Source organism: Electrophorus electricus, chromosome 15 (genome assembly GCF_041902795.1).
Source record: "Electrophorus electricus isolate QZ-2024a chromosome 15, ASM4190279v1, whole genome shotgun sequence".
NCBI classification, from domain to species: domain Eukaryota; kingdom Metazoa; phylum Chordata; class Actinopteri; order Gymnotiformes; family Gymnotidae; genus Electrophorus; species Electrophorus electricus.
Genome location: NC_137511.1, coordinates 16,996,061 through 17,012,427, shown reverse-complemented (window position 1 = coordinate 17,012,427; position 16,367 = coordinate 16,996,061). Strand labels below are relative to the sequence as shown.

The 16,367-nt window shown below is 40.3% G+C and overlaps 1 protein-coding gene across 1 annotated transcript; it reads left to right on the top strand.

The window, feature by feature from the left end:
* The first annotated feature begins 542 nt into the window (after positions 1 to 542).
* On the top strand, positions 543 to 15,221 carry LOC113567933 (myosin light polypeptide 6). The gene is made up of 11 exons (XM_081697371.1): positions 543 to 720; positions 3,382 to 3,509; positions 4,876 to 5,612; positions 7,953 to 9,387; positions 10,691 to 10,770; positions 10,880 to 10,945; positions 11,054 to 11,214; positions 12,117 to 12,144; positions 12,236 to 12,379; positions 14,233 to 14,403; positions 14,607 to 15,221. Exons 7-11 carry the CDS (start codon positions 11,059 to 11,061, stop codon positions 14,735 to 14,737), a joined length of 630 nt encoding a protein of 209 aa, XP_081553497.1. The 5' UTR covers positions 543 to 720; positions 3,382 to 3,509; positions 4,876 to 5,612; positions 7,953 to 9,387; positions 10,691 to 10,770; positions 10,880 to 10,945; positions 11,054 to 11,058; the 3' UTR covers positions 14,738 to 15,221.
* Positions 15,222 to 16,367: the final 1,146 nt, after the last annotated feature.

Here is a 16,367-nt window from a genome sequence, read left to right as displayed (position 1 = left end):
TGCTCATTTGAAGATGCTTAAGCACATCACAGACTCATAAAGCAACAAGTTCCAATACAGCGACAGTAAATGCCTATATGTGAACTATACAGGGAGCCTTACAAGCAGGCTCTGCAGCATAGATGCACCTATCATCAAGAGTGGCCATTCTATTCTGCATGTTTATGGTAAGAATAAAAATAATAAATGTTATCATTACTATAAAATCACTGTTAGTCTAGAATGAAGAAGATCATGTTTGTTCCAGGCATAGACTGCCCATGACACCCCCCCCCCCCCCAGGTTTAATGATTCAGTACTCTATGTTCTATCTGCAGTACTAACTGCCCTCTCTGATTTCATGAGGTTATAAATGAAGATTTTTGTATCAGTAGGACTTACGACAACCGGAAGCATTTGGCTAATCTCCAGTTGCTCCAAACCAGCTCTATTCCTTATTACACCTACGACGTTCTCACACACATACATCCTGCTTTCACCTCCTCACACTATATCCCTTTTCCTCACACACACCTCAGCCCTACAAATACCTTCCCTCTACTGCTAATAAACTAGAGTTTCTCTGAATACAATTGACTCTGGTCTGTTGATTTGGGGTCCCTCTCTGAGCTCATGAAGGGAAAAGACTGGACAGAAAGGGGAACTGCTGTACTTCAACAGAACAACAAACTAAACAACGTTACAATTCTGGGGGCTCGATCCAGGGATCATCAGTTGGAGGTAAAGTTCTATTTTACTATACATTGCGTTCAACCTCCCAACTGGCAATCCGTTACTTTTTTTCAGTTTTCGGGAATTGTTCAGATAGTTTTATAGTGGAAATTATTCATCTACCTCCAGACCAGAGGGTGGGAGATCTTCCAGTGAAATAAATTGCTTTTACCTTTGAACCACAAATAGAAAATCTCAGACATTCTAAGTAGGGGGTTTTCTTTTGCAATTTTTGTTTGTGCAGCACCCTGCTTGTCCTCTTTGTTCTCTCAAATGGGGAGAAGTATTGTGATACCTGAGCCAGGCATAACATCCTGTGCCTGGATACATAAAAACAGTTATGAGGAAAGCAACCATGTTATGGGTGGATAATTTAGCTGGGTGGACAGAACCATGTATCTCTTATTTCGGCCATGCATATCCAAGTGAGGGTTTATTCCAGGACACACGCCTGCGGTTGACCACAGTGTGTATTCTGGATGGATTATGAGCATATGCAATCGTCATTAGCAGCCTAGACTAAAATAAAAAACAAAGAAAATAAATAAACCCACAACCACACTGCCACCACCATATAAAATAAACACATTTAATCAGGTACAAAAAAATACTTCCTGGCCCCAACTAATTATTAGTGAAGTTCCCCAATTAAACTATCACTATGACCTGCCAAAACATGGAGTAAAGACAGTCATTACTGATAAAGCGGGCGAATGGTGCATGACCACCAAGGATGACACACAAATTTACTAGTGAGCATGTATTGGTTTTATTGACATGTTCCATAAACAGCTCACCATGTATCTACAGAGGCGTAATCAACAAAGCATTTATTTGTCCCATGCATCCGAATTAGGACCGACGAGGCGGGCCTCAGCAATACTGAATCTAAACTCTTTATGAGCACTCTAGTATCTAACATGCTCAAGGAACATGCCAGTATCATTAACTTTCTTGTTGCCAAACTATATGACACCTTGATGAAAGACATTCTGACTCATATTCATGATTCGGAGGCTGTCAATGCCTTCCCTAGAAAAAAGAATAAAACTGCTGTGCCTGCAATGGTCAGCAAGGGCTCAGGCCCTTGAATAAGAAAAAACAAACTCGGAATAAGGGACCCTCACATGATGTGAGCGAATGTTATTACTGCATTGGATAAAAGAGTGTAGCATGTGTATTTGGCATGAGCAAGAGAAATAGGATTCTGTTGGTGATGGACCCACCACACATGATGGTAAATCCATAGTGTGGTCCAAACCTGAACAGGGCTGCTTACAGAACAAACCTGATTTTTTTTGATGCTCTAAGAAACTGTAAGTCACTCACATTTAGAACAGCACATTCTAAAGTTGTGTAGACAAGTAAATTAGTTTTTTAGTTGACACCACGGACACGTTTTACTTGGGTTTTATCCTCACAGTATGCAAACTCACACTGGCTGGTGACCGTGTAGATGTTATCTGAACTTTTAAGCCCCCCCACCCCCCCATCAAAGAGTTTGTTGATGTGTTGCTTAGGCTTTTTTTGTGAACTGACTGCTCTTACTATGACAAAAGCCTATGCTCTGTATGCAAAAACAACTCTCACAAATTGAATGGTCAACTGTGTCCTGAAATCATCTGTTCTGCTCCCACATTAGGCTTGCCAAATTACAGCCTACCCTTCTACCTCTATGCCTGTGAGCAGGGCAGGATCATGCCAGGGGTGTTGGCACAGTAGCATGGTGGGGGTTGCAGACCTGTGACATACTTATAGAAAACCATAAATTATGTGGCACAAGGCCTCACTGTGTATTTACACGCTGTGGCTGCTACTGCTGCCGTTTAGGCATGTGACAGTCAGAAAATAGTACTTTCACATAATTTTGCATATTAGTCATCAGGTAACCACAGTGTTAAATACATCAGCCACACAACACAAGACTGCCCAGAGGCATAGCAGCTATGAAACCATTTTGACATGCACTAGTAACTTGACAATTAAACTGTCTTCTCTGCAGGCCTCTCCAGCCTTCCTAGTGCATCAAATGTTCTTTCCCAAATGCAGCACCTCCACTAACTTGGCACATGGGTCATATGTTATTGTTGATGGGTCCTGCTTCATAACAAGTAATGGCTTATATCTATGTGGCTATGCTGTGTGTACAATGCCAACTGTAGTTCCTGAAGCCCTTTCTTTGCCCTACTCCTTGGCTCAAGCTGCCAAGCTGGTTGCTTTGATTCACACGTGCACCTTGTTCAAGGACAAGTCTGTCACAATTTACACACATAGCTGTGCATTAGCATTGCTCATGGATTCAAATGAATCTGGTCACAAAGAGGGTTTAAGGCAGCAGACATTACATTCTACTCTCATTGCAGAATTGTTCAGGCTTGTATGCATCTTGGTCATTTAGCAATTGCCAAGATAAAATGACATGACACTCCCAACTGCGTAGAATGAAGCAGGGGGTAGCTATTTAGCCGATTCAACAGCAGAGCATGCTGGCAAAGAGAACTCAGGCTGTGTAACATGGAGCGATCACAAGGCAGATGCATAGTCCAGGAGGTCAGGAGGCGCAGCTGCGTTCAGCAGCGGTGGATCTGGGAGGTGTGGAGGTGCAACTGCGTTCAGCGGCTGTGGATCCAGTAGGTCTGGGAGGTCTAAAGGCACAACTGCCTTCAGCAGCGGGTCCGGGAGATCCAGAGGAGTGGGTGTGTCCAGTGGCGGCGGGTCCAGGAGGTCCAGAGATGCAGGGGGCACTCAGCGGAGGATGGTCCGACAGGTCCGGAGGTGTGACCATAGGAACAGACCTGGTACGAGACATAGGAACAACAATGGCCCAGAGTCATAGAGCCAATATGGAGAGTACAAGAACATATAGTAACAAAGCAAAACATGAAAAGCAAAAGGATAAATGGACAGGGCAACACAGAAAAACCCAGAACACAAACAAAAACAGGCAGCAAAAACACAAAGGCTAGAAAAGAGCTACATACAGTGTGAAACCACAGAGGCCTGAATTAACAATGGCCAACAATCTAAGACAGGAAACACAGGGTATATATACACAGGGCAATGAGGACTAACAATGAACAGGTGATACATATGAGACAGCGAAAATGAAAACAAGGACCAGAACAGGAACAGAGAACATGAAACAATGACATAAGACAGGGAAACCTTGGAGATGGAGATGCCAGGTAGGGGCCAATCATGACAGTCTGAGAATATCTGTTCATACTGACTGTTTTTGCATGAGATTTGCATGTTTTGGCATGAGACTGACATTGTTGTGCTGCAATTGCTTGGTGAAGATGAAGGTGAAGGTAAGGTATTTTGGAACTCACAGCACCGTAACAAGGGTGCAGACAAGTTGATCAGGCTTGCTCTACCTGAATCTTTTCTTGTGCATCATTTTTATCATGTTTCATGTTGCATAAAGGGTTATAGAGAACAGTCAAAAGAGTTTCTGCATTGTGAACATATCAGAAACAACAAATTTGATCCTAGATTCATGTTTAACTTGTGCACAAAATAATAAAAACAGCTAAACATGATGCATTCCCACCTCCTGAGTCTCCTTTTCAGTCTTTGCAAATTGATTTCACATATGGGCCTGTGAATGGGCCATTCAAAGTAATGTTTTAATTTATTGATCAATTTTCTATTATTGCCTGATTTTTTTATTGCTAATTATTGATCAATTTTCAAAATGGCCTGAGGCATTCCTCATTGAAAACCATTCCGAGAATGCCAACTTAATAAGCAGCGGCATCAATAGGAACTCAGCAGTTATGCAAATACCGGAGCATTAACTGGAAGTCCACATTCTTTATCAGCCTCATCCCTCAGGTACGGTAGAGTGTACTAATCTCACACTAAAGAATAGATTGAGCAAAGCAGCTCAAGAAATTGGGGGAAAAAAACTTGGTCGACTTGTTACCAACTGTCCTCTGTGAAATTCATATGACTTCCAGCAAAATGATCCCATTTGAAGTTTTGGTGGAAAGACCCTGTGGGTAAAGGTCCAATCAGGCCTAATGTTAGTTGGTGAATTAGACCCAGTTTTCTCACCCTCAATAGATCCATTCTAGTAGAGCCCCTATTTAGAAGTGTTCTTATGGTGTTGTTTCTTTTTATTCTTTCTTTCCCCTCTCTATCTTTCTAATCTGACATTAGGCTAAACTCGTGATGCCCCAAGATCTGGTGGTTTATCAGACCTGGCAATACTGGAGAGAAATCTCTGTTATAAGGTGAGCAAATAAGGAATTTTGCCCACATGACTCTGGTTTTCATCTGGCCCTGTTCTCTTAAAACAAAAGATGGCAATGTAACAAAGAAACTCTTATCATTAGTATAAAACTCTGCTAGACTAGTCAAATCACTCTGTTAGTCTAGATTGAAGAAGATTGTGTTTGTTCCAGGCATGGACTGCCCATGCCTCCAACCCCCCCTCCCGCTCCCCCTCCCAGTCTAATGATTCAGCACTCTATGTTCTATCTGCAGAATTAACTGCCCTCTCTGATTTCATGTTGTACTTTATGTCGTAAATGAAGATTTTTGTATCAGTAGGACTTACGACAACCGGAAGCATTTGGCTAAACTCCAGTTGCTCTCACCCAGCTCTATTCCTTATCACACCTACGACGTTCTCACACACATACATCCTGCTTTCTCCTCCTCACACTACAGCCCTTTTCCTCACACACCTCAGTCCTACAAATACCTTCCCTCTACTGCTAATAAACTAGAGCTTCTCTGACTACAACTGAATCTGGTCTCTTGATTTGTGGTCCCTCTCTGAGCTCATAAAGGGAATAGACTGGACAGAAAGGGGAAATGCTTCGCTTCAACAGAACAACAAACTAAAGAATGTTACAATTCTGGGAGCTCGGTCCAGAGATCATCAGTTAGAGGTAAAATTCTATTTTACAATATATTGTGTTCAACCTCCCAACTGGTGATTCATTAGGTTTTGTTAGTTTTCGTAATTGTTCAGGTAGTTTCATACCAGAAAGCATTAATCTATCTCCAAACCATAGGGTGGGAGATCTCCTTCCAGTGGAATCAATTCCTTTTACCTCTGAACCATAAATAGAAAAACTCAGACATTCTAGGTGGGAGGATTTCTTTCGCAATTTTCATTTGTGCACCACCCTGCTTGTCCTCTTTGTTCTGTCAAATGGGGGGAATTATAGTAAAACCTGAGCCAGACAAAACACCCTGTGACTGGATGGATAAAAACAGTTGTGTGAACTCAAACATGCCATGGGTGGATAATTTAGCAGCTTCTTTTCTCTGGTGTGCATGGCATTTGTCCACTGCATAAAGTGCCACTTCTAAAACAAAGCATATAGCCAAAATTCTACCGCTCCTTTTGCCTAGTAGAGTCAAACTACTTCATTGGGCCACAAGCACTACCTCCAACATCAAACACCAAAAACCTCCATCAAGCCAATGAAGCTGAAGTCAGAAAGCAGTGACTTCAATATGTAACATAGTTCACACAACATGATGAAAATCCTTTGGGGTGAACACTTAGCATTTACTGTGGTATTGCAAGTGAGCCACCATCCCCCACAAGTATCAGCAATTCGAGAGCCCTGAGATAACTATGGGCAATACTTACCCAATCTTGGCAGGCTGATACCAACCACTTGGCTTTCTCATCACATATACTTGAAGTGATAATACACTGCCTGGCCAAAAAAAAAGTCACCACCTGGATTTAACTGAGCAAATAGGTAAGAGCCTCCCACTGGGTAATTACTGCATGGGTGATTATGTTTCAGCTGACAAGAGGTTATTTAACCCTAACTGATGCAGTGAGTAGCTTCTCATTTGTTAAACAACCATGGCGAAAGACATCCTATGGTCATGTAAAAGATGTTAATCTGTTTCAGAAGGGTCAAATTATTGGTATGCATCAAGCAGAGAAAACATCTAAGGAGACTGCTGAAACTACTAAAATCGTGTTAAGAACTGTCCAATGCATTATTAAAAAGTGGAAAGACAGTAGGGAAACACTATCTTCGAGGAAGGAATGTGGTCTGAAAAAAATCCTGAATGATCGTGAAAGGCGATCACTTAAACATGTGATGAAATCAAATCGTAGAAAAACAACAGTAGAACTCAGGGATATTTTTAATAGGGAAGGTAAGAGCATTTTCACATGCACAATGCGACGGGAACGCAAGGGATTGGGACTAAACAGCTGTGTAGCCTTAAGAAAACCACTTGTCAGTGAGGTTAACTGACAAAAACGGCTTCCATTTGCTAGGGAGCATAAAGATTGGACTCTGGAGCAATGGAAGAAGGTCATGTGGTCTAATGATTCCAGATTTACCCTGTTCCAGAGTGATGGGCGCATCAGGGTAAGAAGAGAGGCAGATGAAGTGATGCATCCATCATGCCTAGTGCCTACCGTAAAAGTCTGTGGGGGCAGTGCTATGATCTGGGGTTGCTGCAGTTGGTCAGGTCTAGGTTCAACAACGTTATATGCCCAAAGAATTAGGTCAGCTGACTACCTGAATATACTGAATGACCAAGTTATTCCATCAATGTTTTTTTCTTCCCTGATGGCACAGGAATATTCCAAGATGACAATACCAGGATTCATTGGGCTCAAATTGTGAAAGAGTGGTTCAGGGAGCATAAGACAGAATTTTTACACATGGATTGGCCACCACAGAGTCCTGACCTAAACCCCATTGAGAAGATTTGGGATGTGCTGCAGAAGACTTTGCGCAGTGGTCGAAATCTCCCATCATCAATACAAGATCTTGGGGAAAAATTAATGCAATTCTGGACAGAAATAAATGTTGTGCCATTGCAGAAGCCTGTGGAAATGATGCATGCATGTCGTAATCAAAGCTAAAGGCAGTCCAATGAAATATTAGTGCGTGTGACCTTTTTTTTGGCCATGCAGTGTATCTTGATGCTATATACCTGGAGCAAAGCAACAGATTTGAAGCAAGCGATTCCTCACAGCTGTAAGAGTGGTTTGGGACATCCTCCTGGTTCTCACTAGACAACCAGTGGTTATTGTAAATAATCTTAGAACTGCCTAAAGAACACCTAAAGATTTATTCAGTTAGGTCACAAGTTTGGGTCTCAGTTATCCAACACCTCCACAACTCAAAAAAAAAATTGCTTTTAACATGTTTGAGCTTTCTTAAGATATTAGTAAACCCAAAGTATGTGAGGGCTAAGATGTCTTATTTTTGGTTTCTTTTTACTGATTTTGTGGGTGCCAGTTCAGTTGGATGAGGCTGTAGATGAACATAAATGGCACTGGATGAGGTGAGCTTGACACTGGATGAGGTGAGCTTGGCACTGGGGTGATGTGAGCTTGGCACTGCGTGATTGTGAGTTTGGCATTGAGCAAGGTAAGTTTGGCACTAGATGAGGTGAGCTTGGCATTGGATGAGGTGAGCTTGGCACTGGATCAGATCAGTTTGGCATTGGATGAGGTGTGTTTGACACTGGATGAAATGAGTTAGGCACTGGATAAAGTGTGCTTGGCTCTTTATGATGTGGCCATTGATGCACACCCTCCTCAACATGAAAACAGGCCAACAGCTTACCCCATCCCACTCAGACAGACTCAACCATGACTTCTGTATTACAATTGGATTGCATATGGTGAATATATTAATTAGCTCTAATTTGTTTAGAATTGAGAGTATGATGTCCACTACTTTGTTAAGCTAAATAATGCACCTTGTCTTGTACAAAAAAAGGACAGTATAAATGCACTGTGCATTGGTAGTTATATAGAGTATGAAGCAGAGAACTAATTTGATAATATCATCTTATTATAGTGCTAGTCTTATATTCTCACCAAACAATTAATAACTTAGAATATGTTTTAAAATTTATTGTCAGGTTAGTGATTATGAGATTAGATGCTTCAAACATAAGAAATATGTTTGAAGCAAAACATTTTTTAACAAAAAGACTCTTATGCAGAAGTATTAAAACTAATATTTAGAATTGTTCATTGTAGTTTGGCAGAAATAAATATCAATATTCAAAACCTCTAGAAATAGCATTATTTAAGAGTTTGTTACAATTACAAATGTAATTGCTCTTGGAAAATAGGATAAGGTCCACAAAGAAACCATACAGGAAGCTGATGTTTTTACTCCTTGTATTCACCTAAAATAAAACCTTTCTGATAAATATGCTTCACTCTGATATGGCTACCTTTGGAAGATGTTTGTAATTACCTCTTCTGCATTCTAAATTTACACTCAGCATCTTGCTCTTGCACATGCTTTACTCTAAATGAGTGGCTCTTACATGAAACGTACTCACTCAAGCTCACACATATACATACGCACACACAGGCTTGCATATATATGGATGTAAGTGTACTTTTTTTTAGTAGACACAGTGGACCATGCTATGATGTCGATGTGTTCTGAAGTGCTTATTGGCAGAAGATTTTGATTTGTATTGTTTTGTCACTGGGAATACTGCATCCAGTTCACTCTCCTACTGCCTATAGGTCTCTCTCTTCCTCCCTCTGCAGTATATGTGTTGTCTAACATTACTCTCTCTCTCCCTCCCTCTCCAGTATGTGTTCTATCTAACAGGTGTGAGAGGGAGAGAAATGGAAAACAAGTGAAAATTCCACAACTTGAACCTCATAACCCCACACCTGGTGTAAGGTGGGCTCAAACCCAGGTCAGTTCAATGATGATACCAACAGCCTACTGGGTGAGCAAACATGCTCTAACGATGGTGGCCCATGTGCAGAACAGTTAGATCTTGGATCAGGTAAAACAAAAGGAAAAATAAACACCATGCCGAGCGTGGAAAAAAGGGAGAACTAAGGACGCCACAGGAAGAATGGCAACCCCGATGCACTGTGGAAAATCAAACTAAAACTTCCCAAACAAAACCAGAAAATAGTGGAGGAACTGAATGGCTAAGCCTTGGGAGAGAGACTGACTTGAGAGGGGAAAACTGGAGAGGGGAGGGGAGGTGTAAAAACAGACACCGTCGCAGGGAAGAAATTAGGTGTAGCACAATGGCTCACAGACCTCAATACCTGAAGTTACCGGCTAGGAGCTTGGCTCAAAACTTTAGCAAAGACCCAGCACTGAGTGACTGGGTCACTGGGCTTATATAAGGTCTAGTCCAGCTGTTGGGCATCAAGCCTAGTGTGGTTGACTCCCTCTGGTGGCCGGAGGGGGCCTCGGCCTGGTGCCAACCCTTACACCTGGTGAAATGTGGAATCAAATATTGCATGGTCTTATGTATTTAAACATTTGGGTTGATCTAACAAATAGCCACATGGGTTTGTCAATTGGTGATAGCGCAAGGTCCAGCAGGTCCAACCCTGTATTAGGTCATACATATCAATGAACATTCATGCTATTTAGTCCTATCTGTTCTGTTCACTCCCGGGAACAATGGTTTTGCAAGGAAAGCCTCTCACAGATCAAGTTCCCCTAGTGGAATCTATTTGGAGGGCATACTTGTTTTAAAGTCCTGTAATGCAGAAGGTTGTGTTTATACTATGAGGGGGCCAGTTTCTATATAGGTGGAGACAGAATTATTTAACTATAATAATTCAAATTTTAATGGAGACAAAGGGGAAACTCACATAAAGACAGTTATTTGTACACCTGTAACACTGAAGTGTTAGCAAGATGTCATTTGGTGCTCCTGTTTCTAACATTAATGCTGATTTAAACTCCATGGTTAGACAGAAGAAGTTAAGGAGATTCTTTTGAGAGTTCTAACAAAACGTCAAAATCCTGGCAAAATCTGATCCACCCAACACATAAAAGCTTTGGGGGATAAGATACTGACGACGAGGTATAGTTAAGATATAATAAGAGTGACTGTGAAAAAAAAGCATCTTCCAGCATCCCTGAGCTATGGGTAGTCCTTCCTTCCTTCCTTCCTCATTTTTGTTACATTTTTTGGTCCAGATCTTTATTTTGTAACACTAATTTACAATGCATCTCTCATCATTTAGATATCGAGTACTGCCTATAACTCAGTGAAAAGGAGTGGAACAGTAAATGGGAGAACTAGAAGAGAAGGGTCAATCTAAAGGTGAAAAGACACAATGTAGAGATGCCAGTATGGACAGGCAGAGATGGGGGCTCCTGTGAAGTTTAGTAGACCCACAGATCCAGTGATCCAGTGCTCTACCCTATTTTAGGGCCGTGACTAATGTTGTGGGCTTTGACCACCTGCCACTGCTTCAGATGCAGAAGGAGGAGATAAGGTAGGGTATATAACTACTAGCACCCCTGACCTTCCACCTTTGTAGGCAGGTGGTTTGATGAGCTCGTAATTGGGGGATCCTGCTTGATCTGTTTCTTTCTGATCAAAGTGCTCATGGCCACAAAAAAGGAGGTCATGGCATCAACAGCAGAGAAGGTGCCGGGACCTGCTCCAACAGCAGTGTCTCTGGGACCAGTGACACTGGCAGCAGCACCAGTTATAGACACAGAATCTGTGAAATCATTAAGCAAATTGGATCCTGCAGTCACAGTGAGTTCACAGTCACAGTGTGTGTGTGAATTGCTGGCATAATCTGCATGCTGGTTCTCAATCATCTGAAATCCATTCATCTATCATGACACTGTATTTTCATTTTTGTTGTCGCTGGCGTAACAAAAATTAGTGAAGCAAAAATGTTCTAACATTGAGTGTTGAATAAGGAGAGATTCATAACATTCATAACATTTCATAACATATTTTGAAATAATTTTACATATGTTACATGTTTTTCTTTTCAGAGAACTTTGCATTATTACTGATTCTTGCTTAAAACCTAGTCTAGACAGATTTGTATGTATGTTGTTTTTTCACTTTTTTTGTTATAAAACAGAAATGGTGGGGACATAAATGAATAACTTCAAATTAAAATCAAATCGAAATCCAACACCTTGAGACTGAATTTCCAAAGTGACTGTAATTGTTTGAGCATGCAGAGTATGTCACCCCTTTACTAGATCGTGCAGGTATCCTCAGCATGGAGTTACAATATTTGTGCCATTGTGCTTCAAATACTCTCTTCCACCCCATCTGCTTTTGGCCTCCTCTTTGTTCTCAGTTGAGCCTCCATGCTCCCTGAGGTAAAAGGGGTAGGCAGTTTGGCATCCACTCAGAGAGAGGGAATGCTTGTCTTAGAGACAGCCAGGGGGTATGGGCACCCAACAACTGCCATCCCCTAACCTTCAAGAGCAGCATCTGCACTTATGAAGTGCTCTGTGGGGGAGTCTACTAGTCACTCATAATAGGAAGTGGCAAGAACTTGTTTCTGATATGTGTCAGTATTGTATAACAGGCCAATTAGGTGATGAAAGACTATGTAAAGTCTTTCATCACCTGTCAGTAAAGTAATTTGTGGAAATAGCTGTGGGTAACACAAGTCTCACTCTTTGTTGCAGAGTGATTTCAGCACCAGCCAAATCGAAGGTAAGCAAAAAGAACACCATCTATATGTAAAGTTCACATTTATATGTAAAGTTCACATTTTTATCCCTTTTTGCATTTTCTATCAATGCAGACTTCAAAGAGGCTTTCTCACTATTCACTAAGACTCCCACAGGAGAGATTTCCTTTGGTCAGTGTGGTGATGTCATGCAGGCCTTGGGACAGAACCCAACCAGTTCAGAAGTTCTGAAGGTGCTGGGAATGCCAAAGCCTGAAGGTAAATCATAAATAAGCATTAAATACATATATACATACATAGATATGGACATACATACGTGCATATATACATACTAGATTATGGTGACCCAAAGAGCCTAAAAATAAACAATAAAAACATTACACTTTAGAGACTACAAACTTGCATCATAACCACAGCAGAATTATATTATCAAGCTATTATTAAACTGTTTAGTGGTCAGTTTTGTTTAAGTTAATGCTGTGTTGTTTCAGTATAGTTTATTTCTTTGTTCAGGTGAAGCATTTAGATACTTTTAAATAGTTTATTTAATGTTATGTTTTTGTTGTTTTACTGGATGTTGCCATATTGTCATTTGTTTGCTTCCAAATCGCCATTTTGTCATAATGCTGTAGAATGCTGTACCGAAGAGGGCATGCATGAGGGTTCGTAAAAAAAAACAGGTTAGAGAGATGTGAGCTACTGTTAACCCGTCGACCAGTACCGTAAGTGGCAGCATAACAGCTTCAGACACTAGCAGCCTTTGTGGTTCGATACTGTGCTTGATTCAGCCTTACGTCAAAAAATAAATGAGCAAATTCGCACTGTGTTCACTGTATTTGAATGCAACCCACAGCATTATCTCTGAGTGATGATGGCTAGTGAATAAGACATTTTCAGAGACTTTGACTGATGATGTCATAACTAAGTTTTCAAAAAGAAAATACCAGGAAGAACTCAGATGTTCTTGACTAAGATATTCTGTGTTATTTGCATTTGTCAATGCATTTGACAGTAATGCATTGATTATATTTGTATGCTTTGCAGTTACTCATCTACAATCCCTCAAAGGTCAGTTTAATAGGAGTATCTAGAGAACTATCAGTGATTACACACGTCTGTCATCCACCTTGACGCTTCCTTGATATCAGGGCATACTCTGACTGAAACTTTAAGACACATCTACTGGAGTGCAGATTGGTGGGGTATTCATAGATTGGTGGGGTATTCATAGCTTGGTGGGGTATTTAAGTATGCCACGCATGCAAGGGCTCTCACCTCTTTTGTCTGTGTAATTCCACACAATGTTGTTCTGTGCCTGGATGTAAGCTTCTTTAAATCTCAGCACTATTCCAGCCTCCAAGGTGATAACCTTCAGCACACAGGGCTATAAAGGAATTTGATGTGTGTACATGGAAACAATGAGCAGAGCTAAATATAGCATCTGCGAGGTTTACTAGATGGGGGTCTTTTGTTATGTCTTGTATTGCATTCAATATATCTGCAATCCTCACTGTAAAACTTTGGGGTGTTAGCTTTTAGATCACATTCATCTATCTTTTTAAGATGTCAGCATACTTAGGCTATGAAACCTCACATTTTCCTCTAAATGGTGATTTTGTTCAGAAAAGTATGTTATGACTAAGGCAAAACTATAAAAAAAAATTAAAAAATAAAAAAGTAAAGAAGTTATCCAATAAAATCTCAGAACATTTTAAGATCTGATTTCTGGTATTTAATGCAAGGCTGGTAATTTAATGCTCACCTAAAATTTTATCTTTGTTTAAAAGCTTATAAGGAATTGCTGTGACTTGCAAGCCACGTTTAAGTACTGCCACATCATGCCTGCTAAGACAATAATTTGACATGATGTCTGTTAACAAACTGGAAATCTTGTTTTGTTTTTGGACAGATGGCCATGAGGATGTTTGGCAGCTCCCAGTCAAGACTGTAAAATTAGGCACGCATCAGCTGAGCAAGACTTTTTGATCTGGTAATTTGACTGTCTTTGATCCAAAGTTATATGGCTTTCCATTCCAAACAAATTCATATGACTTTCCATTCCAAGTTCAATGTATCTTTCCCCTATTGTGTTTTCCTCTATTTGGTTGTAGAAATGGGCTCCATGATTGACTCTGAGACGTTCCTGCCCATTTTACAGCAAATCTCAAAGTCATCGGAGAAGGGCACATATGAGGACTTTGTGGAGGGGCTGCATGTCTTTGACGAGGAAGGCAATGGAACAGTCATGGGTGCTGAGCTTCGCCATGTCCTCGCTACACTTGGTACAGAATTGCAGGATAGGACACCAATAGAATACTATTATTCTTGTATTACATCCATGTGTGACTAACTGTCAAACAAATTGTCTGCAATAAAATTACTTTATAAAAATTACCTTATAAAATGAGATATATTATGATCATTATAATCTCATGGTAAAACATTATATTGGCATTTTCTCTGCTCTTTTACTGCTGTTTCTCAGGTGAGAAGCTGACTTTGAGAGAAGTTGATCAGATACTCATGGGGCAGGAGGATCCAAGCAGCTCCATCATCTATGAAGGTATAATCAACCTGCCTTTTGCACATCCAGTGCAAACGGCATCATTTGAATGACATCTGCTGCTGCTCACGGCTGTTTTCCTGCCCTTTCCTGCTCTAGTTTTTGTAAAACACATCATGACAGGATGAATGATTAATTAAGGTAAAATAACCTGAATGCTTTAGAAACAGTCTTTGTTTAAGGACGTCATAAAATGTTTATAATAGATTAAAGTTATACAGTAATATGGATCTTTTATAAAATTCAAGTTCTGTATTACTTCATTCTTCAAACATTTACAGCCAATTATTTGGTGTCTAGATTCCTGAGAAAAAGTTCAGAAGCCAGGAAAGAAGCATAGCTATCTAAGAGACACGTGCCAGTTCTATACTCCATCATGAAAGAATTACATTCAGAATCTTTACAGATCTAATCCATTCTGGATCGTTATCAGCGGATGCCCTTAATGTCTCCAAGTTGCCCACTAACTTGTCATTAATGTGTACAATGTTAATGCAGAATTTCAAAAATAAAAGTAATTTTTGTTTTTAAACTGCACCTACTGTTGTGGTACTGAATTTTTTTTATTATTATTATTATTATTATTTTTTGTCTTTTCAGTAAAGAGAAAAAATACAGGTGATTATTCAGTTAGTGTCACCATGACCACTGTGCATGTTTCTGGCAAGTTGCTGGACAAAAACTAGATAATATGAACATGGAAGTATTGCTCACAGTAAGTCAGGCAAGATTTCTCAAAGACCCCATTATGACCAGGCAGACCACAGTACAAACCCTGGGAAGGAAGAGACATAATTAAGACCAGTTAGTGCTCAGAGAGGGCAGAGCCCTGGGAAAGGCCTGTGCATATGATTACAGTAGCTGCCTCTCTGACGCCCATGAGAGAAAACAGCCACAGATGTCAGTGGATAAAACTCTGGCTACAAACGTGCTAATTATCTAAGCCCCGATGTCGATACCTTTCAGTAGATGAGCATTCTAAAGACTCTTTTGTCTGACTCCAATCTCACACCGTGTCCCCCACTTGGCATTCTACTTGCAAAAAGCAGGCTAAATGCTATGCTACTTTGAAACGCTCACACCTTATTTTCAATTAGTATGGCTCTGGGTTATTCTTTTTACTTTAGAGTAGTCATACAATGTAGATAGGCATTGATGCTTCTCCAGAGGAAAAAAAAAAGTTGCTGGTTAAATTCAAAGCCTTTGCAAGAATAGAGATGTTGATTCTTTGTCTTAACTTTGAAAGCAGTTTGGGGAAAGCTATCTGTTGCTAAGATTCCCAGAGTCACAAAAATGGGAATGTCACACTATAGAAGTAAAGACACAGGAAAAGCCTAAATCCAGCAGAGCTTTTAGAGTTTTTACTACCACAGACTCAGTCACCCCTCCTTTCTTTCTCGCTTTCTCCTAGAATTATTTACCGCCTTTTCCTATTTATTTCATTTTTCTACTTTAATCAATCACTGCTAAAGTTATTCAATGTATTGACATTTTTATGGAACGTCAAAACATTTTGTAGATACAAATTATTCTTCTAATAGAAAGAAAGAAAGAAAGAAGGAAAAAAAGAAATTTTGTGCATGCAAAGTGTAAAAGCTAGATTTATGCACTGCATTGCTCTCATGTAACCTACTAAATAACATGCAGTACGTTTTTTTCGTCCCAGATTACAGCCTTCTTCTT